Raw genomic sequence first — 25,002 nt, forward strand, 5'->3', positions numbered from 1 at the left:
CGCGCGAGGGGACAAATATTGTACAGCTACTATAACAACGCAAAACTCCATACATTCTTTGGGTGAAATAAAAAAGCAACCTACAAAAATATAGGTGATTGTCATTTTATTTTGACCTCTAATAGGAATATTGTGCTAAATATATTCAGTACTAAATATTTTATTTTCTCATTGATAAACAGACAACTCTTTATGTTGTCCCCATCCTCACATCACCTTATGACACCCAAGGAGGAAAGGACAGAGCATTGTTTAGCTCCAGCCCAAACAGCCAGAAGACTGGCCTCACTGGCTCTGTGAATCCCTCCTCCACACAATGCAGCAGAGTCTGACTGTTAGACAGGCTATAAAACGACAAGGTCCCATTCGTCATATCCAGAGCCAGTCTAACGATACTGGGACAGCCATGTTTGATAAACTCCCCTATGTTATCGTGCCAGTAGCACAGCTTGTCACTGCTCCACTCCAGGCACCAGGAGTTAGCTGTGCGACCCAGCTTATCTCTGCGGCCAATGTTGGGGTAGGAAACCCCGACAGCCCAGCCCACGCTCGCCGACGTATCCACGTCCCAATAGTGGCAGCCTTCACTGAACTCCTGCTCCGCCATCCACTGGCTGTTGTCAAAGCGGCCGTCGTGGCATGCAGAGGACGTCCTCTTGGTCACCACTTTGTGCTCTTTGGGTAGGAAGTTCAGGCACCTGTGGCCCTGGGCTGGGTTGAAGGTGAGCCAGGAGAAGCTGGCCCCAGGCAGGGGATGGGGTGGAGGGGCGAAGCCTGTTGACAGACATGGCCAGATATGGACAAAATGTTAGCTTGAAGTCATTAGATGAATGTACTAAAGTTTTCAGCCTACTGTATATGACCATGATGGAAAAAAGTACCTAATTGTCATACTTGAGTAAAAGTAAAGATACATTAAAGGAACATTTCACCCAAAAACTGTATTTTGGTATTTGTCTCATTAGTTCATTGTTGACAAAGTCCCACAATGTTTTGCTTGTCAGCAAATACAGAAATCATCCCTGTATGATGCATTTTGCAAATACCAAAAGATAGTTTTTGGGTGGAGTTTTCCTTTAATAGAAAATGGCTGAAGTAAAAGTGAAAGTCACCCAGTAAAATACTACTTGAGTAAAAGTATTTGGTTTTAAATATACTTAAGTATCAAAATTAATAGTAATTGCTAAAATATACTTAAGTATCAACAGTAAAAGTATAAATCATGTCAAATTATTTATATTAAGCCAACTAGACAGCACAATTGTTTTGTTTTTTAAATGAAGGATAGCTAGGGGCACGCTCCAACGTCATTTACAAACAAAGTATTTGTGTTTAGTGAGTCCACCAGATCAAAGGCAGTAGTGATGACCTGGATTGTTTTCTTGATACGTGTGTGAATTGGACCATTTTCCTGTCCTGCTAAGCATTCAAAAGGTAACCAGTACTTTTTGGTGTCAGGGAAAATGTATGGAGTAAAAAGTACATTATTTTATTTAGGAACATAGTGAAGTAAAAGTAGTCCAAAATATAAAAAGTTAGGTACAGATACCCCCCCCCCCCCCCTCCCCCTCCAAACTACTTAAGTAGTACTTTACAGTTATTTTATTCAAGTAGTTTACACCACTGGTATCTGATGTACTCTAATGACACAGATATAGTTGAATGGCTATATTGTATATAGGCTACCCCATCTAGTGGTTGATTGGTGAAAACAGCACATTATATTTACAGTATTCAGTACAATATAAGGAGTAATATTCACATGAGACTCAAGAATAGGACAAATTCTACAGTCTACCTTCAGCCCTGTTTCTGTCATTTGAGGGAGGGGAGATGGGCAACTCCTGAACCCGACCATCATGGGAGTCTGGGACATCAGGACACCTGTCATCTGTCACTTCTGAGCTTGTGTCATTTATAACAACAGGGTCCTCCATCTATATGACAAGATAACACAACACAGGAGCATGAAAATTATCTTTAAAAAATATGATCTTTAAAAAATATGTTCTTTAAAAAGGAAAACCTACTAAGAAGGAGGAAGTTGTAGCCTACTGTAAATACTGTATCTGGAAAGTTTACCTGTTGCTGTTGAACAGTACTTCCAAGCTCAGATGGTCTGTTGATATCAGTCTGTTGTGAGTGTGAGGCCACACATTCTTCAGCTTTATCCTCTTTGAAGTCCTGACAATTATATAATGTAATATCATATAATACAATTAAACTATTTATACTATTTGATAACTTTTATAAAGTTATTTACAGTTGTGCACTTGTTTATGGTAAAACATAAAAGTGAATCCTCCAACCTGATTTATTCCTATTTAAAATTCCGTGTTATTATGTAGCGACGTTGATCGTGACAGGAGTCAATAAGCATGCTCTGTTCATTAAAAAAAACGAAAATAACTTACTGCTTCCATTTCATGTCCTTTTGTAAATTCTTCAGTGGATGCAAAACGTTTATGGTCGTAATGAACATCCACGATGTTACAAAGTGTAACATTTTTATGCAGTTTAAAACCTGGTCGAATTTTTCCTCTGCAATCGGGACAATCCTTCTTCGTCTTCGCTTGTCCACGTAGACAATCCTCTAAACATTTCATACAATAACTGTGGCCACAAGTTAAAGTCACTGGATCAGTGAAAATGTCAAAGCATACTGAACACGTGAGACAATTTTCTATATCTGTAAGAAGTTCTTCAAGTAGTAACGCCATTGCGATTCGGTGTGTAGGCTAGAATGCATGAATTGAAACCGAAAATACAGTAACACAGATTGCAAATTTCCTGAACGGGATTTTCCCTCTCGAAGAAAAAATACATGTACCTAATTAATAAACATCACCTAATTAATTATCTCTCTCTTTATGTGTGTGTGTTTGAAAGCAGGGAAATACAGTCTGTGTGTGTGTGTGTGTGTGTGTGTGTGGCTTATACTCATTGCTTAGAGAGGTGTAATTAGAATATGTCAATGAATGCAACTGTAGACTTGTCGTGTATAACGTCTGTTGGTTGTATTATAATTGTTAAAAATTTTGACACTTTCCAAGCCTGCCATGTTTCTGGTTAATATATTCACTCACCTCAAAACGGTCTATAACCAGAAATGTATCTCCTACTGAAAGCATGGTTGCATTGCCACCTGATTGCTGATTGTATCTTTTGCCCAACCTGGTATTCTCAAGTGTACGATGTGCAGATCACTTTTTTGCTTTAAAGGTTCAGTGCAGTCAAAAACGTGATTTAAATGTTGTATATATATTTCCACACTAAATGGTTGGAGTAATATTTTGCAGTTGTGGAAATTATAATAATGCACCTTTAGTGTAAGAGCCGTTTTAAAAGACCGCCTGAAATGTCTGCCTGTTTTGGTGGGATGGACTTTTGGCCAAGCTGGTGACGTCACTAAGCGGTAAATGAGTTAATAGACCAATAAGAAAGAGAGTTCCAAACCTCTCTCCCAACAACAGGTAGTTTTCAGTTTTCCTCTCCCACTCAGGCCACTCGCAGCATAATTGTTGCTTGATTTTTTTTATTCTTTTTACCATTTTAATTGAAAACAATCATAGTAAGGGACATAACTGTTATCAGAAATTATTTGATATTGTGATAAAAACGGCTGCATTGGACCTTTAAGGTAATCAGAGTGGTTTTACACATTTGGCACAGTGTTCACTTTCCCCTTCACAATATTGCCATCATTGACATTTTCCATGATGTCAATGTCACAGTTGCCCCCCTGCTGGCTTCGTTGCCTTGGTTGTCTCACTTCTGAGTTGAAAGTCAGTCAGTGATTAATTGACTAGTACTGAAGTTGAACTGCTAAACCCCTGCATCTGTGGTTGAATTCTATGACATGTGATGATCATTCTAAATCTATAAAGTGACTATGAAAGTGACCCTCATTAGTGTGAACGCTGCGTGTAAAAAATCCGGTTTCAGGATAAATAAAAAGCAAGGTCTGCTAACTTTCTTTAATTATGTTTAATTAACGCAAACAATAAATGGCAAATGCAATTTTCGTATATACGGTTCCGCTGTATCAACTCGCAGGGTAAAACAGGGAACTGTTCTTATACCGTGATGACGTCTGTTGGCCTATCACAGTAGAGGCTGAGCGCGGTTTAAACTTTGCTCAGCCTATCGCCTGTACTGGTCCCCTTCTCTCAGATGTCCGCATCTGGTCGTTGCGTAGAATAGGTCCGTCTTGTGTCTTCCCGTCGATTCTACACTCAAACAGTTCCTAATATGGTATTGTCCAGTGCTCTAACCTCCCTGGTTGGCCTGGAGATATGCACCCCTCCCCTCTCCAGATTGACCACAGCTTTTATGGCCTGTCACTCAATGTTGGTCAGTCTTTACACACATACATCTGTATTGTTTGTGTGTGTGTGTGTGTAACAAAACAATATTCATCTTCATACAATATGGTAGCAGGCTATAGTGCATAAACATAAATCCTAACATTAGACATAATTATATTGTGGTTACAATGAAGATTAAAAACACATTCAAATTAAATGCAATAAAAGTTGACTGAAAACCAAAATAGATTGGTTCGGGGTGGGGGCAGGTTAGGTTGGGATGGGGGGGTTGGAGTGTGAAGAAGGATGAAGAAAGGAGATGAGGAGAAACAGAAGCATCGTTGTGGGTGACGTCAGCAGTGAGGCTGTCAACCACCTGGATGTCCTCCATATTTAATTTAACAATAATCCTCCCACCGGGATTTCAGAAAAAACAGGCAATTTATTGAAAGTTACAGGAATTTTGTAACCCAAGTTGCACCATTGTTCTTACATATTATAACCATATACAATTTCAGTAGCCCACACACTTGAAGTCGGAAGTTTACATACACTTAGGTTGGAGTCATTAAAACTCGTTTTTCAACAACTCCACAAATTTCTTGTTAACAAACTATAGTTTTGGCAAGTCGGTTAGAACATCTACTTTGTGCATGAACCATGTAATTTTTCCAACAATTGTTTACAGACAGATTATTTCACTTATAATTCACTGTATGACAATTCCAGTGGGTCAGAAGTTTACAAACACTACGTTGACTGTGCCTTTAAACAGCTTGGAAAATTCCAGAAAATGTTGTCATGGCTTTAGAAGCTTTTGATAGTCTAATTGACATCATTTAAGTCAATTGGAGTTGTACCTGTGGATGTATTTCAAGGCGTACCTTCAAACTCAGTGCCTCTTTGCTTGACATCATGGGAAAATCAAAAGAAATCTGATTTTGAACCAGACCTCCAGTCTGGTTCATCCTTGGGAGCAATTTCCAAACACCTGAGGGTACCATGTTCATCTGTACAAATAATAGTATGCAAGTATAAACACCATGACACCATCAAACTGCTCAGGAAGGAGATGCGTTCTGTCTCCTAGAGATGAACATACTTTGGTGCGAAAAGTTCAAATTAATCCCAGAACAACAGCAAAGGACCTTGTGAAGATGCTGGAGGAAACAGGTACAAAAGTATATATATCCACAGTAAAACGAGTCCTATATCGACATCACCTGAAAGGCCGCTCAGCAAGGAAGAAGCCACTGCTCTGAAACCGCCATAAAAAAGCCAGACTACGGTTTGCAACTGCACATGGGGACAAACATTGTACTTTTTGGAGAAATATCCTCTGGTCTGATGATTCAAAAATAGAACTGTTTGGCCATAATGACCATCGTTAGGTTTGGAGGAAATAGGAGGAGGCTTGCAAGCCAAAGAAACACCATCCCAACCGTGAAGCACGGGGATGGCAGTATCATGTTTGTGGGTGTGCTGTGCTGCAGGAGGGACTGGTGCACTTTACAAAATAGATGGCATCACGAGGAAGGACAATGATGTGGATATATTGAAGCAACAATCTCAAGACGTCAGTCAGGAAGTTAAAGCTTGGTCGCAAATGGGTCTTCCAACTGGACAATGACCCCAAGCATACTTCCAAAGTTGTGGCAAAATGGCTTAAGGACCACAAAGTCAAGGTATTGGAGTGGCCATCACAAAGCCCTGACCTCAACCCCATAAAAGATTTGTGGGCAGAACTGAAAAAGCGTGTGCGAGCAAGGAGGCCTACAAACCTGACTCAGTTACATCAGCATTGTCAGGAGGAATGGGCCAAAATTCACCCAAGTTATTGTGGGAAGCTTGTTAAAGGCTACCTGAAACATTTGACCCAAGTTTAACAATTTAAAGTCAATGCTACCAAATACTAATTGAGTGTATGTAATCTTCTGGCCCACTGGGAATGTGATGAAAGAAATAAAACCTGAAATAAAACATTCTCTCTACTATTATTCGGACATTTCACATTCTTAAAATAAAGTGGTGATCCTAATTGACCTAAGACCGGGGATGATTTTTTACTGGGATTAAATGTCAGGAATTCTGAAATACTGAGTTTAAATGTATTTGGCTAAGGTGCACGTAAACTTCTGACTTCAACTGTATCTTAGAATGATGGACTGTCCCGTTCCGTGGCCTCAGCAATTGATTAGTCCACTGAGACAGGCACGAATCACATGGGTGTCTTGTGTACTGTGAAAAGAAAAATACAGTACCAGTCAAATGTTTAGACACCTAACTCATTCAAGGGTTTTTCTTTATTTTTACTATTTTATATATTGTAGAATAACATTGAAGACATCAAAACTATAAAATAACACATACGGAATCATGTATTAACCAAAAAAAGTGTTAAACAAATCAAAATATATTTTATATGTGAGATTCTTCAAAGTAGCCATCATTTGCCTTGATGACAGCTTTGCACAGTCTTGGCATTCTCTCAACCAGCTTCGTGAGGTAGTCACCTGAAATGCATTTCAGTCAACAGTTGTGTCTTGTTAAAAGTACATTTTGGGAATTTCTTTCCTTCTCAATGCATTTGAGGCAATCAGTTGTGTTATGACAAAGTAGGGTGGGTATACATTTGATAGCCCTATTTGGTAAAAGACCAAGTCCATATTATGGCAAGAACAGCTCAAATAAGCAAAGAGAAACGACAGTCCATCATTACTTTAAGACAAGAAGGTCAGTCAATCTGGAAAATTTCAAGAACTTTGAGTTTCTTCAAGGGCAGTCGCAAAAACCATCAAGTGCTATGATGAAACTGGCTTTCATGAGGACTGCCACAGGAAAGGAAGACCCAGAGTTACCTCTGCTGCAGAGGATAAGTTCATTATAATAACTGCACCTCAGATTTCAGCCCAAATAAAAGCTTCACAGAGTTCAAGTAACAGACTCATCTCAACATCAACTGTTTCAGAGAAAACTGAGTGAATCAGGCCTTCATGGTCGAATTGAGTGCTGCGTTAGATGACCTGGCCTCCACAATCACCCGACCTCAACCCAATTGAGATGGTTTGGGATGAGTTGGACGGCAGCGTGAAGGAAAAGCAGCCAACAAGTGCTCAGCATATGTGGGAACTCCTTCAAGACTGTTGGAAAAGCATTCACAGTGAAGCTGGTTGAGAGAATGCCAAGAATGTGCAAAGCTGTCATCAAGGCAAAGGGTGGCTACATTGAAGAATCTAAATTCTAAAATATATTTAGATTTGTTTAACACTATTTTGGTTACTACATGATTCCATATGTGTTATTTCATAGTTTTGATGTCTTCACTATTATTCTACAATGTAAAAAAAATGTAAAAAAGAAAGAAAAAGTAGGTGTGTCCAAACCTTTGACTGGTACTGTATATTTGAGACTTCTCAGTCGACCAAAATGGGGTCAGTCATAGTAGCCGTGTTTTGTCAAAACAGTGTTTTGTCAGAACCTATGGTAGTGTTCGGTTCTGTGTAGAGCTGGGCTGAGTTGAGGTGGGCCTGGTCTGGTAGAGATCTTATCAGGGAACAGGTAAGACCCAAATGCAGACTATGTTGAAGAAACAATGTTTATTACAGCGACAGGGGCAGGCAAACGACAGGTCAAGGCAGGCAGGGGTCGATAATCTAGAGTAGTGGGCAACGATACAGGACGGCAGGCAGGCTCAGGCAGAGTGGTCAGGCAGGCGGGCTCAGAGTCAGGACAGACAAGGGTCAAAACCAGGAGGGCGAGAAAAAGAGGGACTGGGGAAAAGCAGGAGCTGAGACAAAACGCTGGTTAACTTGACAAATAAGACAAACTGACAACATACAAACAGAGAACACAGGTATAAGTACCCAGGGGATAATGGGGAAGATGGGCGACACATGGAGGGGGGTGGAGACAAGCACAAGGACAGGTGAAACAGATCAGGGTGTAACAGATGTGCTGTGATGGGCCGGGTCAGGTTGAGCAGTGCTGTGATGGACCAGGTCTGGTTAAGCTGTGCTGTGATGGGCCGGGTCTGGTTGAGCAGTGCTGTGATGGGCCGGGTCAGGTTGAGCAGTGCTGTGATGGACCAGGTCTGGTTGAGCTGTGCTGTGATGGGCCCGGTCAGGTTGAGCAGTGCTGTGATGGACCAGGTCTGGTTAAGCTGTGCGGAGGTGGGCCGGGTCTGGTTGAGCAGTGCTGTGATGGACCAGGTCTGGTTAAGCTGTGCGGAGGTGGGCCTGGTATGGTAGCATAGGAGAGAGGTTGTAGGGGGAATTGAAGAGGTTGGTGTGGAGGACAGTGTGGCTCCAAAATCTGCATTGTGCCTCTTTGACTGAGTACGGTTTGGGCATAGCTCAGTGTATGTACATGCAGTTCCTGGGAGAGAAGTGGTGGAGAGTGGTGTGGGGGCAGTGTTGCTGGCTGTTCTCCAGTCTCTGTGAGGCACCACCGCATGCAGGTCTAAAGGAGCATTTGATTTGTCTCAGGAAGTTGGTGGATGTTCTGTTGCTCTTGTGGACTGGCCACCCAGAGCAACATCCTTAACATCCTGGCAAAGGTGGGGACTGCCTTTGTAATGGCAATTTTAATGTTTGTGCTTATAACTAATTTCTGTGTTCTATTCATGTGCTGTTCTATAAACCAATTTCTGTGTTCATACAAGTGCCTGACTGAACGAATCCTCACTATCAGTAGCTGCAATTTGGCAGTATGCCCAGACCTTATTTTGAGAACAATACCTTGTGAGGTATTGGTCTGTCACATGTTGTGAACCAGTATTGGTCGGTCACATGAATGAAACGGTAATGATTAATGAATTATGTTATATGTGTATAGCCGTATATAAGATAACTGCTGGGACTGCCCCAGCAGAGCTCCTGATTGACCTGTGTACTATGGTGCATTGAGTTGGTTGGAACCTCTCCAAGGCGCTGACAATAAACAATGACTCATATTAAGACTGACTTTGAGTGTCCCTGTGTAAGAATTTCCACAACAGCCTCTTTGTACATGTATACATTGTCGTAAAGAATGTAATGGCTACTGTAGTTATCACAGTGTCACAGGTATAATAACAACTTAAAGAATATTTTTCCTCTTGAGCCACAAGAGGTACTCTATATGGACATAAATAATGCTTAACTCACTTTTCCTGGTGTGTGCTATTGGCATATGTAACAATGACACAGACAGGACATACAAAATAATTTAAATAACAGTAGGCTGCAATCAACACAAAGATAATAAAACACTGTATTATAAAATAACTGTGTTATACAAAAAACAAACTACTAGATACATTAAAGTATTGTATCGCACTGTCTCGCTTTCTATTTACAATGAGTGTACAGAATATTAGGAACACCCCTCAGAACAGCCTCAATTCATCGGGTCTTGGCCTCTACAAGGTGTCAGGGATGCAGGCCCAACATGGCCCATGTTGACTCCAATGCTTCCTGCAGTTGTGTCAAATTGGCTGGATGTCCTTTGGGTGGTGAACCATTCTTGATACACACGTAAAACTGTTGAGCATGAAAAACCCAGCAGTGTTGCAGTTCTTGACACAAACTGGTGCGCCTGGCACCTACGACCATATCCTGTTCAAAGGCACTTCAATATTTTGTCTTACCCATTCACCCTCTGAATGGCAAACATAAGCAATCCATCTCTCCATTGGCTTACAAATCCTTATTTAACTTGTCTCCTCCCCTTCATCGACACTGATTGAAGTGGATTTAACAAGTGACATCAATAAGGGATCATAGCTTTCACCTGGATTCACCTGGTCAGTCTATGTCATGGAAAGAGCAGGTGTCCTTAACGTTTTATACACTCAGTGTAGATACACATTAGTTATTAATAGAAAGTATTTATTACATTCCCAATGTCCCCGACAATGACATCAGTTCCCATCTCATAATAGTCAGTCCTGTCACTGTTTTGCAAGGTGCCCTGGATAATGGTGATTTGCAATGATTACCAGTGCTGGTCCACATTGGCAGCTCTTCAGTTCGTTTAGCCTCTTTAGCCTGAGTGTCACGCCCTGGCCTTAGTATTCTTTGTTTTCTTTATTATTTTAGTTAGGTCAGGGTGTGACATGGGGAATGTTTGTGTTTTGTTGGTTTTGGGTGTTTTTTATGGTAAAGGGGTTGTTGTATAGTATATGGGTTTGTGTGGAGTACATGTGTCTCCTGTGATGTCTTCGTTGTGTTCGATGTTATTCACTATCGGGGCTGTTTGGCTGTTCGTACGTTTCGATGTAACGTTCCTGTTCGTGAGTTACGTTTGTCGATGTAAGTTTATGTTCAGGTTCCGTTCGTTACGTTTTGTTATTTTGTGTAAGTTTTGAAAGTGTTTTGTTTTGTTTAGTGGCCGTCGTATTTGTAATAAAGATGGCTTATTTCCCTGACTCCGCATTTTGGTCTGAAGATCCTTCTCTCCTCACCTCATCTGAGGATGAGGAAAGCGACAGCCGTGACAGAATTACTCACCATTATAGGACCAAGCGGCATGGAAAGCGGCAACAGGACCTACCTACACAGGATTCATGGACATGGGAGGAGATACTGGATGGTAAGGGGCCGTGGGCTCAACCGGGAGAATATCGCCTTCCTCGTGAAGAGCTGGAGGCAGCTAAAGCCGAGAGGAGGCGATATGAGGAGGCAGCACAGAGACAAGGCTGGAAACCCGTGAGTACAACCCAAAAATTTCTTGGGGGAGGCCTTAAAGGGAGTGTGGCGAAGTCAGGTAGGAAACCTGCGCCTACTCCCTGTACTTACCGTGGAGAGCGAGAGTACGGGCAGACACCGTGTTACGCAGTAGAGCGCACGGTGTCTCCTGTACGCGTGCATAGCCCGGTTCGGTACATTTCAGCTCCACGTATCGGCCGGGCTAGACTGAGCGTTGAGCCGTATGTCATGAAGCCGGCCCAACGCATCTGGTCACCAGTGCGTCTCCTCGGGCCGGCGTACATGGCACCAGCCTTACGCATGGTGTCCCCGGTTCGCCTACATAGGCCGGTGCGGGTTATTCCACCTCCCCGCACTGGTCAGGCGACGGGGAGCATACAACCAGGTAAGGTTGGGCAGGCTCGGCGTTCAAGGGAGCCAGTACGCCTGCACGGTCCGGTATTTCCGGCGCCACCTCCCCGCCCCAACCCAGTACCACCAGTGCCTCCTCCACGCACTAGCTATATGGTGCGTGTCTCCAGCCCTTTACCACCAGTGTCTAAACCACGCACCAAGCCTCCTGTGTGTCCCCAGAGACCTGTGCGTCCTGTTGCTGCTCCCCGCACTAGCCCTGAGATGCGTGTCACCAGCCCGGTGCCACCAGTCCCGGCACCACGCACCAGGCCTACAGTGCGCCTCAGCTGGCAGGAGTCTGCCGTCTGCACAGCGATGACTGAACTGCCCGTCTGCCAAGCGCCATCTGAGCCATCCGTCTCCCCAGCGCCATCTGAGCCATCCGTCTCCCCAGCGCCATCTGAGCCATCCGTCTGCAATGAGCCTGCAAAGCCGCCCGTCTGCCATGAGCCTGCAAAGCCGCCCGTCTGCCATGAGCCCACTGAGCCGTCCGCCAGACAGGAGCCGCTAGAGCCGCCAGCCAGACAGGAGCCGCTAGAGCCGTCCGTCAGACAGGATCTGCCAGAGCCGCCAACCAGACAGGATCTGCCAGAGTCGCCAACCAGACAGGATCTGCCAGAGCCGCCAACCAGACAGGATCTGCCAGAGCCGCCAACCAGACAGGATCTGCCAGAGCCGCCAACCAGACAGGAGCAGCCAGATCAGTCAGCCAGCCATGAGCAGCCAGATCCGTCAGCCAGCCATGAGCAGCCAGATCCGTCAGCTAGCCATGAGCAGCCAGATCCGTCAGCTAGCCATGAGCAGCCAGATCCGTCAGCTAGCCATGAGCAGCCAGATCCGTCAGCTAGCCATGAGCAGCCAGATCCGTCAGCTAGCCATGAGCAGCCAGATCCGTCAGCTAGCCATGAGCAGCCAGATCCGTCAGCTAGCCATGAGCAGCCAGATCCGTCAGCTAGCCATGAGCAGCCAGATCCGTCAGCTAGCCATGAGCAGCCAGATCCGTCAGCTAGCCATGAGCAGCCAGATCCGTCAGCTAGCCATGAGCAGCCAGATCCGTCAGCTAGCCATGAGCAGCCAGATCCGTCAGCTAGCCATGAGCAGCCAGATCCGTCAGCCAGCCATGAGCAGCCAGATCAGTCAGCCAGCCATGAGCAGCCAGATCAGTCAGCCAGCCATGAGCAGCCAGATCCGTTAGCCAGCCATGAGCAGCCAGATCTGTCAGCCAGCCATGGGCCGTCCCTCAGTCCGGAGCTGCAGTCCCTCAGTCCGGAGCTGCAGTCCCTCAGTCCGGAGCTGCAGTCCCTCAGTCCGGAGCTGCCATTCCTCAGTCCGGAGCTGCCATTCCTCAGTCCGGAGCTGCCCCTTACCCTGGTGCTGCCCCTTACCCTGGTGCTGCCCCTTACCCTGGTGCTGCCCCTTACCCTGGTACTGCCCCTTACCCTGGTACTGCCCCTGACCCTGGTACTGCCCCTTACCCTGGTACTGGCCCTTAGTCCGGAGCTGTCCCTTAGTCCGGAACTGCCCCTTAATGCAATGGGGTTAATGTGGAGAGGGGTCATTTTGAAGAAGCTAAGGAGGTGGTTAGGGACTGTGGTGACGTGGGGACCACGACCAGAGCCGGAGCCGCCACCGTGGATGGAAGCCCACCCAGACCCTCCCCTAGACTGTGTAATGGTGCGCCCGGAGTTCGCACCTTAAGGGGGGGGTTATGTCACGCCCTGGCCTTAGTATTCTTTGTTTTCTTTATTATTTTAGTTAGGTCAGGGTGTGACATGGGGAATGTTTGTGTTTTGTTGGTTTTGGGTGTTTTTTATGGTAAAGGGGTTGTTGTATAGTATATGGGTTTGTGTGGAGTACATGTGTCTCCTGTGATGTCTTCGTTGTGTTCGATGTTATTCACTATCGGGGCTGTTTGGCTGTTCGTACGTTTCGATGTAACGTTCCTGTTCGTGAGTTACGTTTGTCGATGTAAGTTTATGTTCAGGTTCCGTTCGTTACGTTTTGTTATTTTGTGTAAGTTTTGAAAGTGTTTTGTTTTGTTTAGTGGCCGTCGTATTTGTAATAAAGATGGCTTATTTCCCTGACTCCGCATTTTGGTCTGAAGATCCTTCTCTCCTCACCTCATCTGAGGATGAGGAAAGCGACAGCCGTGACACTGAGTTCATTTAGCCTCTCATCATTTTCCAATAAACATGACTCCATTGAAGAGTTCATTGATCACCTCTTGTGAGAAGCCTCCACCTGTCACTGGTAGGCTCTCTGAAACAGGCAGCCAGCCTCACACATTGCCATTTCTTCCTGTAAATCGTGTTTTCCTTTCCTCCGGTTTTTACACCATTCATTTTTTCATCCTTCTCATGTTTGCCTCAGCTGAAACAACAAATAAAGACACATTTTCAATAATAAAAAATAAACTTATTTCAGCTACTCAAAAGTATAACTTTCTGTCATTGACCACTTTAACAATAATCGTAAGTCTCATGCTGCTGGTATATTGTAAACATGGTGAACAGTGAATGGTCTTCATACTGTTGTAGTGCTGCGGTAGCATAGGCTGGGCGATTACTAGTTTGAAGGCTTCTATCCACTCCCTCTGGTCCTGCTCCTGGTCACACAGGAAGACAAACTGCCTGTCTGGTGTCTCCAAGGTCACTCCGAACCTCCACCTGCCACTGCGGCTCCCCTTAGGCTGGCCCTCCCTCACAGAGTAGCCATGGCCCTCTGTGCCGATGAAGACAGCTCCCAGTTCCAAGGCATCCTATGGACGGACACACACCAATACACACATAGACACAGCCACACACATACACACACACACACACACACTGCAACATTCTTCTTCACAAATACAAATGGCTTATGTATGTTCTCTGTTGTCATTACCAGTGAAGTTTTGAAGTAGGACAGCTTTCTGTCCGATAAGTTAAAGATGAACCATCTCTTCTTGAATGGCTCCCATTGCTAAGAACAGACACAGAAGGCACAGAATTAGTCCTGGCTGACCATCATACAGGTTGAATTTCTGGTGCTCTCGGTGTATATCACTTTAAAACTTCACTATGTTCAATGAATTTTATGGATTACTAACCGTTGGGCCGGTTTTCTCCATGTAGCCTTCTTTAATGCTACTTCTGGTTATCAAAGGTACAAGCTGCACAAACCAAAACATAGAAAGGAGACAGATCTGTACAGAGGGAGTCATTGAAAGGATGACGTCACCTGTGACATATCATGTCAATTACAGCGATACAAGACTTCTACTTTGAACTCACGTCACTGTCCCTGGCATTAGGGTCGACTTTCTTGAGGTAAGCAAACCTGGTGGCCCGAATCGCATTGAAACAGGACACAATTTCCTAGAAGTAGGAGAGAGAAATTTGACCCCAAGTCTTCATGATAACGTTTCAATTGAGTTTTGTCATAGGTTATTACCTGGCTGTTGTCATGGTAAACAAACAGGTTTCTGGTTCGTTCCTCCTCCAGGTAGGAGATTTGCAGCCCATGGGCGTGGCCTATCTTTTCCGGCTGGAACGCGGCATTGAGGTCCTTCATAGAGATGACTGCTTTGGGCTTCTTGGACTAGGGTCAATAATACACAACAGTCAGCATTATAATGATCCCTTCTCAGGTATTTTATATTTAACATTTATTTAACCAGGTAAGTTAATTAACATCAAATTCTTATTTACAATGACGGCCTAGCAAGAGGGAAAGGCCTCTTGCGGCGATGGGGGCTGGGATAAAAATAAAAATAAAATTGACAAAACGAATCACGACAAATGAGACACCACAACACTACATAAAGAGACCTAAAACAACAACACAACATGGCAGCAACGCAGCATGACAACAACACAACATGGCAGCAACACAGCATGACAAAACATAGCATGACAACAACATGGTAGCAACACAGCATGGCAGCAGCACCACATGGTAACAGCACAAAACATGGCACAAACATTCTTAGGCACAGACAACAGCACAAAGGGCGAAATGGTAGAGACTTTTTTTTTTTAAACACGTGAAGCAGCCACCAGTGTCAGTAAGACATTCTTCCTACCGAACCACATAACCTTTGTTTTGGAGGTGTTCAGAACAAGGTTAAGGGCAGAGAAAGATTGCAGGACTAAGCTTTGTTGCAGAGCATGACACACAAAATCTGGGGAGGAGCCAGCTGAGTATAATAGGCTGACCACACCGCTCGCGTTGCGTCGTTGCAAAATACATTTAGAAATCTATATTATTCAATTATTGCACCCACACTGCTCACTCGCGTCAACAAGCGTCTGCGTTGCCAAGGGCTAAAATAGAACTCCTTTCTATTTCTGACGCAGATAGCGCTGGAAGTCCTGCCTCTCCCATCTCCTCATTGGTTTATAGAAGCAGGTACCCACGTGCCATCTCCTCATTGGTTATACCCACGTGGGTGATTGAAAGACGAACTGTGTTGCTGGTCGGTGTAGTAATACTATGAAAGTTTAGATGCCAATCACCATATAAGTTCAAAGATGAAAAAGCCTGGAAGGAGGAGAGATGACTAGAAACGATTTGGTTGACCGTTTTATGTGTGAATTAATTGTCGTAGAGGACCTTGTGCATTTCAGGTAAAATAACAACTCAATGTTTATATCCCAGGACAAATTAGCTAGCAACAGCAAGCTAGCTAAATAGGACAAATTAGCTAGCAAGTGCAAGCTAACTAGCTAAATTGCCATGAATGTTTAATGCTTTTCGACTTGTTCCCAAATTAATCTAATTGGTTCAGAATTTGTTTTGATATTTTAACCTGTGTGTTGTGATTGCGTTTGGTGTAGTGGTACAAAATACATGTATGCACGATGGCGCATGATGGTGCACGTGCGCAGCCAGTTTGGGTTCCGTGTAAGACTGTATCATCTGCATATAAGTGGATGCAGTGCATTCGTAAAGTATTCAGGCCACTTCCCTTTTTCCACACTTTGTTACATTACAGCCTTATTCTAAAATTGATGAAATCCATTTTTTTCATCATCAATCTACACACAATACCCCATAATGACAAAGCAAAAACAGGTTTTTAGACATTTTTGCAAATCTATCACCAAGACTCTTACTAGAGCTGGCCGCCCGGCCAAACTGACCAATCGGAGAGAAGGGCCTTGGTCAGGGAGGTGACCAAGAGCCCGATGGTCACTCTGGCAGAGCTCCAGAGTTCCTCTGTGGAGATTGGAGAACCTTCCAGAAGGACAACCATCTCTGCAGCACTCCACCAATCAGGACTTTATGGTAGAGTGGCCAGACAGAAGCCACTCCAGCAAAAGGCACATGACAGCCCACTTGGAGTTTGCCAAAAGGCATCTAAAGGACTCTCAGACCATGACAAACAAGATTCTCTGGTCTGATGAAACAAATCTGACAGAGTGTGAATGGCTCTGCAGAGAATAATGGGAGAAACTCCCCAAATACAGGTGTGCCAAGTTTGTAGCGTCATACCCAAGAATACTTGAGGCTGTAATCGCTGCCAAAGGTGCTTCAACAAAGTACTCAGTAAAGGGTCTGATTACTTACGTAAATGTGATATTCCAGTTTTTTGTTTTTTTATAAATTTGAAAAAATATATATACATATTGTTTTGCTTTGTCATTATGGGGTATTGTGTGTAAATTGATGAGGGGGAAAACAATTGAATCCATTTTAGGATATGGCTGTAACGTAACAAAATGTGGAAAAAGTAAAGGGGTCTGAATACTTTCCGAATGCACTGTAAGTTGATAAGAGGTATGTTGTTGATGTAAATTGAGAAGAGGGGCCTGGGATCGAGCATTGGGGTGGCAGGTGGGCTGAAACAGCAGATGTTCTGACTTTATATACTGCACTCTTTGAAAGAGGTAGTTAGCAAACCAGACCAAAGACCCCTCAGAGACACCAATACACCTTAGCCGACCCACAAGAATGGAATGGTCTACCGTATCGAAAGCTTTGGCCAAGTCAATAAAGAGAACAGTTTAACACTGCTTAGAGTTAAGGGCAGTGATGACATAATTTGGGACCTTTATGGTTGCAGTGACACATCCATAACCAGATTGCATACCAGAGAGAATACTATAGACATCCTGAAAGACAGTCAGTTGATTATTGACAAGTTTTCCAACAATTTTGATAAACAGGGCAAGATACTGTAGAAATTGGCCTATAAGAGTTAGGATCAGCTTGATCTCCCCCTTTTAAATAAATGTTTCAACGTGGCTACATTCCAAGCTCTGGGAACCTCCCCAGAGAGGAGAGACGGGCTAGGCAACGATAGGGGCTGCAACCTTAAAGAAGAAAGGATCTAAACCATCTGACCCAGAAGTTTTTTGGGGGTCAAGTTTAAGGAGCTCCTTTAGCACGTCAGACTTAGTGACCGCCTGCAGGGAGAAACTGTGTAGAGAGGTAGAGGAAAAAGAGGGAGGAGCATCAGGGCTAGTCACATTAGAAGGGCTGGGAGACGAGGAAGTGCTGGACGGGAAAGGAGGCGTGGCTGAGTCAAATAGGAATCCTGACTTAATTAAGTGGTGATTAAAGAGCTCAGCTATTCGCTCCTTGTCAGTAACAACCACATCATCCACATTAAGGGACATGGGCAGCTGTGAGGGGGAAGGTTTATTCTCCAGGTCTTTCACCATTTTCCAGAACTTCTTTGGGTTAGACCCACAGAGCGAGAACTGCTCCTTAAAGTAACTGACTTTGGCCTTCCGTATAGCCGAGTGCACTATTTCTCATTTGCCTGAACAACAGCCAGTCAGCCTGAGTATTTGTGTGCAGATCCTTTCGTCAAATAGTGTTCTTCAGGTGAAGTAACTCTGCCAGATCAGTCGAACCAGGGGCTGAACTAGTTTTCTATTAATATTTTATTTATGGGGGCATGCTTGTTAATAACAATACCACTGAAAATATATTTTTTTAAAGGACCAAGCATCTTCGACAGAGGGGATCAAGCGGATTCTATGCTAATTTACAGAGGCCCAATCATTTAAAAAATATATATATTTCACCTTTATTTAACCAGGTAGGCCAGTTGAGAACAAGTTCTCATTTACAACTGCGACCTGGCCAAGATAAAGCAAAGTGGTGCGACAAAAACAACAACACAGAGTTACACATAAACAAACATACAGTCAATAACACAATAGAAAAATCTATGTACAGTGTGTACAAATGTAGAAGAGCAGGGAGGTAAGGCAATAAATAGACCATAGAGGCAAAATAATTACAAATTAGCATTAACACTGGAGTGATAGATGTGCAGATGATGATGTGCAAGTAGAGATACTGGGGTGCAAAAGAGCAAGAGGATAAGTAATAATATGGGGATGAGGTAGTTGGGTGTGCTATTTACAGATTGGCTGTGTACAGGTACAAAAAAGTTAGAGAGGGAGATATGTCTCCAGCTTCAGTGATTTTTGCAATTCTTTCCAGTCATTGGCAGCAGAGAACTGGAAGGAAAGGCGGCCAAAGGAGGTGTTGGCTTTGGGGATGACCAGTGAGATATACCTGGTAGAGCGCGTGCTACGGATGGGTGTTGCTATGGTGACCATTGAGCTGAGATAAGGCGGGGCTTTACCTAGCAAATACTTATAGATGACCTGGAGCAAGTGGGTTTGGCGACGAATATGTAGTTAGGGCCAGCCAACGAGAACATACAGGTCGCAGTGGTGGGTAGTATATGGGGCTTTGGTGACAAAACGGATGGCACTGTGACAGACTACATCCAGTTTGCTGAATAGAGTGTTGGAGACTATTTTGTAAATGACATCGCCGAAGTCAAGGATCGGTAGAATAGTCAGTTTTACGAGGGTATGTTTGGCAACATGAGTGAAGGAGGCTTTGTTGCGAAATAGGAAGCCGATTCTAGATTTAATTTTGGATTGGAGATGCTTAATGTGAGTCTAGAAGGAGAGTTTACAGTCTAACCAGACACCTAGGTATTTGTAGTTGTCCACATATTCTAAGTCAGAACCGTCCAGAGTAGTGATGCTAGTCGGGCGGGAGGGTGCGGGCAGCAATCGGTTGAAGAGCATCCACTTAGTTTTACTAGCATTTAAAAGCAGATGGAGGCCACGGAAGGAGTGCTGTATGGCGTTGAAGCTCGTTTGGAGGTTTGTTAGCACAGTGTCCAAAGAAGGGCCAGATGTATACAGAATGGTGTCGTCTGCGTAGAGGTGGATCAGAGAATCACCAGCAGCAAGAGCGACATCATTGATATATACAGAGAAAGGAGTCACCCCAAGAATTGAACCCTGTGGCACCCCCATAGAGGCTGCCAGAGGTCCGGACAATAGGCCCTCCGATTTGACCCACTGAACTCTATCTGAGAAGTAGTTGGTGAAACAGGCGAGGCAGTCATTTGAGAAGCCAAGGCTATTGAGTTTGCCGATAAGAATGCAGTGATTGACAGAGTCGAAAGCCTTGGCCAGGTCGATGAAGATGGCTGCACAGTACTGTCTTTTATCAATGGCAGTTATGATATAATTTAGGACCTTGAGCATGGCTGAGGTGCACCCATGACCAGCTCGGAAACCAGATTGCATAGTGGAGAAGGTACGGTGGGATTCGAAATGGTCGGTGATCTGCTTGTTAACTTGGCTTACGAAGATTTTAGAAAAGCAGGGCAGGATAGATATAGGTCTATAACAGTTTGGGTTTAGAGTGTCTCCCCCTTTGAAGAGGGGGATGACTGCGGCAGCTTTCCAATCTTTGGGGATCTCAGACGATATGAAAGAGGTTGAATAGGCTAGTAATAGGGTTTGCAACAATTTCGGCAGATAATTTTAGAAAGAGAGGGTCCAGATTGTCTAGCCCAGCTGATTTATAGGGATCCAGATTTTGCAGCTCTTTCAGAACATCAGCTGTCTGGATTTGGGTGAAGGAGAAGGGGGGGGGGGGGGGCTTGGGCAAGTTGCTGCAGGGGGTGCATGTGTAGCTGAGTAATCATAGTTATGAAGGAAGGTTTCTCATTAAAGTTTTTCAGCAAGCGTCTATGACAAATCAGTACAGGTCATTTAACTGAGCAGCCATTTCAGAATACAGTGATCACTAAGGTCACTACAGAAAAACACCAGACTGATACCTATCAGGAATTTTTTTGAGGATAACATCAAGGAGAGTAGCCTTTTCTGGGTGTTTGGGATAATACCTCATGGGATTGGTAATGATCTGAGAAAGATTTAGGGAGTCCCATTGTTTTAAGTAACAGGGGATGTTCCCTGTGACTTTTCCAAAGCCTTCTGGGCACGCCCCCAGGACGACATTTTGTTAGCTGGGTTGTCTGATCCAAGAGGATGGAGAGAAGCTACTTAAAGGGAATGGGGGATACCTAGTCAGTTGTACAACTGAAATCATTCAACTGAAATGTCTTCTGCCTTTCAACCAACTTACATCCTCCTTGGTGAAGTATCTCAAGGTGAAGTCCGTTTCAGAGAGCAGGAATCTCCTTTTCAGGAACTGCTTGTTGTCCTTGCCTTTCTTCCATAGAATTCCTTCGTAAAGTCCTGAATGGGATCCAACCAATACAAACCATTGATTTAGTTAGTATCCCTTCTATCTTCATACGCAGTATTTTGGTACGTTTGTTTCTATGCCTTGCTCTGTAGACAGATGTATGGAAATGTCTTGTGTTCCTTGACAATTTGAATAAAATAAATGGACTTATCCATGAAGGCTTGTCAACATTTAGCACTTACCTGAACTATAACCTTGCTGAAGGGAGTTATTCTCTCCTGTGAATTCTCTCCTCTCATACTTAGCACGTATCCACTGATCTTTAAGAACACTGTCAGGAAACCAAAAGGTTAAAGATTTAAATTCAAAAACAAATATTTTTAAAATACAAACTTTTTGTGTTCAATATATGACTCAACTTCGACCACAAGCCCTGGAAGTATTTGCCAACTCAATCAATTGTAGGCTAATCGACACCAATATGTTTCTTCTTCTTCTCTTGAAATAATACTACATCCTTCCACCGAATGAACAACTGTCAAGTCATCACAATTTACACTTCCTTAAATTGAGTGAGTGAATGAAGACATTGATATAGTGTCACGACTTCCAACGAAGGTAGTTCCTATCCCTGTTCGGGTGGCGCTCGGCGGTCGGCATCGCCGGTCTACTAGCCATCACCGATCCTTTTTTCCTTTTCTGTTTGTTTTGTCTTTGGTTCTGTCACACCTGGTTTCATTTGCTTTAAAACATCTTATGGCTGCAATCCCGCTAACGGGATCGATATGACAACAGCCAGTGAAAGTGCAGGGCGCCAAATTCAAACAACAGAAATCTCATAATTAAAATTCCTCAAACATGCGTGTGTTTTATATCATTTAAAGGTAATCTTGTTGTTAATCCCACCAAAGTGTCCGTGTTCAAATAGGATTTTCAGCGAAAGCACCACAAACGATTATGTTAGGTCACCGCCAAATCGCAGACAAACACAGTAATTTTTCTTGCCAAAGATAGGAGTAAAAAAAAGCACAAATAGAGATAAAATGAATCACTAACCTTTGTTGATCTTCATCAGATGACACTCATAGGACTTCATGTTACACAATACATGTATGTTTTGTTTGAACAAGTTCATATTTATATAAAAAAATCTGAGTTTACATTGGCGTGTTACGTTCACTAGTTCCAAAAACATCCAGTAATTTTGCATAGCCACATCGATTCAACAGAAAAACTCATCATAAATGTAGATGATAATACAAGTTATACACATGGAATTATAGATATACCTCTCCTTAATGCAACCGCTGTGTCAGAAAAAAATTTACGAAAAAAGCAAACCATGCAATAATCTGAGACGGCGCTCAGAACAATAGTTAAATTAGCCGCCATGTTGCAGTCAACAGAAACCAGAAATTACATGATAAATATTCCCTTACCTTTGATGATCTTCATCAGAATGCACTCCCAGGAATCCCAGGTCCACAATAAATGCTTGATTTGTTCGATAATGTCCGTTATTTATGTCCAATTAGCTACTTTTGGTAAACAATTCCAAAGTCATGAAGCGCATTCACTAAAACGTGAAGAAATGTCCAAAAGTTCCGTAACAGTCAGTAGAAACATGTCAAACGATGTATTGAATCAATCCTTAGAATGTTGTTAACATAAGTCTTGAATAACGTTCCAACCGGAGAATTACATTGACTTCAGATGAGCGATGGAACGGAGCTCCCTCTTATGTGAACGCGCATGGTCAAAGAATGGTCACCTCATGGCAGTGTTGACTAATGCTCCTCTCATCTGGCCCCCCTTCACAGTAGAGTCAGACAAAGTTATACAGACTGTTGACATCTAGTGGAAGCCGTAGGAAGTGCAAACCCATTCATATCTCACTGTAATTTCAATGGGATCTTGGTTGAAAATCCACCAGCCTCAGAATTTCCACTTCCTGTTTGGATTTTTTCTCAGGTTTTTGCCTGCCATATGAGTTCTGTTATACTCACAGACATAATTCAAACAGTTTTAGAAACTTCAGAGTGTTTTCTATCCAATATTAATAATAATAATATGCATATATTAGCAACTATGACTGAGGAGCAGGCCGTTTACTCTGGGCACCTTTCATCCAAGCTACTCAATACTGCCCCTGCAGACATAAGAAGTTAATTTCTGTGTGCATATATTTACCCTGTTGCCTGCCTAGGTTTGTGCGGGATTGTTTTATTTGGTGATGTAGCTCGGTGAGGTTGTGCCTATTTTTTTGTTTTACGCATTTTAATAGAGTGTGTTATTTAGGAGATTTGTTTGTTCCTCCGTGCATGAGTAACGGGTGTCTCTGTTGTTGAGGGCGTTTGACTTTTGGATTGTGCCATACCTGTACTTGCCTATTACGCATCTCAGACATCTCTGCTCTCCTGCGCCTGACTCCTTCACCTACCCCCTAACGCAACATTGTCACATATAGTCCCACTCACACACAGTCCTTCTCCTGTGGCCGGTAGTAGAAAGGCGGAACACACTTCTCATAGAACGCGTTGGCTACAGCGTTACCCCTTGTCTTCATAAACTACAATTAGAAACATAAGAGGAACGTTATAACATAATAACATAAGCATGTTATAACATGACAACATCAAAGGGATTGTGACTATTATTGGGTGATCTTGAGAGTACATCCTTCAAGGTGTAAAGGTTCTTGGTACACTACTGGGCTATTGTGACATGTTAAACTTTACCTCTACTAAGGAATCATCCCAGAAATCCAAACGTATGGACTTTATCCGGCTGATGGCAGGCAAGTCCCGATGTGTCCCCGAACAGTTCACACATACAAACACACCAAGTTTGTATGAGGCCCAGTCTGGCTCTGTGAATAGCAGTAATATGATACTGTATCAATCAATCAGACACTTGAAATGTTTGCAGCCTGTATACCTTTGAACCACATTACTATAGTTTGGATATTGGACTTTGTAGTATGTCATGCCTTGATTGGTTGTTTTTTCTAGGTTGGCTGATGAGTTGTAGAGAGTTACTGGAAAGGAGGAACCATTGTAATCATTGTCTGAATTAACTATAACTTCCCCCAAAATAACTTCTTTAAAACATGCCATGGTTGTAATCATTTGACTTTTTAGTCATTTAGAGTGACTTACAGTTAGTGCATTCATCTTAAGATAGCTAGGTGAGACAACCACATCACAGTCATAGAAAGTACATAATCAGCAGTGAAATCCAGTGAAATAAAAGCAAATGCAAATATAACTCACATGTCTTACATGGCTTAGGTTTTTGCTCATGCTCCACATTCTATGAACAATAGACAACCACACTGAAATAGTCGATCATTAATATTAAATAGTCACATAGAAGACATAGCTTCTGTTTTGGGGGTCCGTCAATATTTTACTACTTTAAACTTTTGTTTTACAGTTCCTATCTGTGCCATATCCTAGCCACATTGGTAACCCAAACATGTCAAATGTTAGAGGCTATCAATCATGGTTTAACATGTATTTTATTAAAAATAACTCACCAGGGGCCCCACAGTCGGCACAATGGTCGTTGCTGGGCTGTTTCACCATATCAAGCAGAATCTTCTTATTTCTCTCCGGATTTGCCATAATTAAATCGGCTATTCTTCTGCGTCAATCCCAAGTCCCAAAAGTCCCAACAAACGAACTGCTTATTTTACGTAGGTCCATGCCTTTTCATTCACTTAAAATGTATTACTTCTATAACAGGTGTCAGGTCATTTTTCTCGTTGTCGTTGCACTTGACCGCGCTCACAGGCCGACCTTTCCTTTTCTCACTGGCATAGCAACATGACGTTTATTGTTCTCCACACAAACACTCACTATTCAAATAACAATGAGCAGGGGAAGTGAAAAAAGCGTTGCCATATATTACGCATAATTTATAAACGGACAAGTAGGCCTGGCAGAATAGTGATATCTAAGAAAAACAACTGTAATTGATTGTATGGTATATATTCCCACAAAATATATCGAGATAATATGTAATGTCCTGATGATGTCACCAAAGTTAATTCATATTCATATCGAAATATAAATAAATAAAATATCTTAATAAAAACGAAGACAGCTTTGACGAAGTTTGCACTTGAGATGAAAGTCAGTGAGAAGTCAAAT

At 43.1% G+C, this 25,002-nt stretch overlaps 2 protein-coding genes across 2 annotated transcripts; both read right to left on the minus strand.

The window, feature by feature from the left end:
* Positions 1–66: 66 nt before the first annotated feature.
* On the minus strand, positions 67–3,341 carry LOC129839820 (tripartite motif-containing protein 65-like). The gene is made up of 4 exons (XM_055907479.1): positions 2,415–3,341; positions 2,083–2,184; positions 1,799–1,937; positions 67–774 (listed from the first exon to the last, which is right to left on the minus strand). The coding sequence occupies exons 1-4, from the start codon at positions 2,718–2,720 to the stop codon at positions 218–220; spliced, it is 1,104 nt and encodes a 367-aa protein (XP_055763454.1). The 5' UTR covers positions 2,721–3,341; the 3' UTR covers positions 67–217.
* A 9,370-nt stretch (positions 3,342–12,711) lies between these two features.
* On the minus strand, positions 12,712–24,807 carry LOC129839753 (arf-GAP with dual PH domain-containing protein 2-like). The gene is made up of 11 exons (XM_055907382.1): positions 24,387–24,807; positions 23,587–23,717; positions 23,326–23,417; positions 21,091–21,179; positions 20,786–20,898; positions 14,819–14,965; positions 14,659–14,742; positions 14,475–14,537; positions 14,270–14,347; positions 13,916–14,144; positions 12,712–13,756 (listed from the first exon to the last, which is right to left on the minus strand). Exons 1-11 carry the CDS (start codon positions 24,472–24,474, stop codon positions 13,725–13,727), a joined length of 1,146 nt encoding a protein of 381 aa, XP_055763357.1. The 5' UTR covers positions 24,475–24,807; the 3' UTR covers positions 12,712–13,724.
* Positions 24,808–25,002: the final 195 nt, after the last annotated feature.

This window comes from Salvelinus fontinalis, chromosome 40 (assembly GCF_029448725.1).
Source record: "Salvelinus fontinalis isolate EN_2023a chromosome 40, ASM2944872v1, whole genome shotgun sequence".
NCBI classification, from domain to species: domain Eukaryota; kingdom Metazoa; phylum Chordata; class Actinopteri; order Salmoniformes; family Salmonidae; genus Salvelinus; species Salvelinus fontinalis.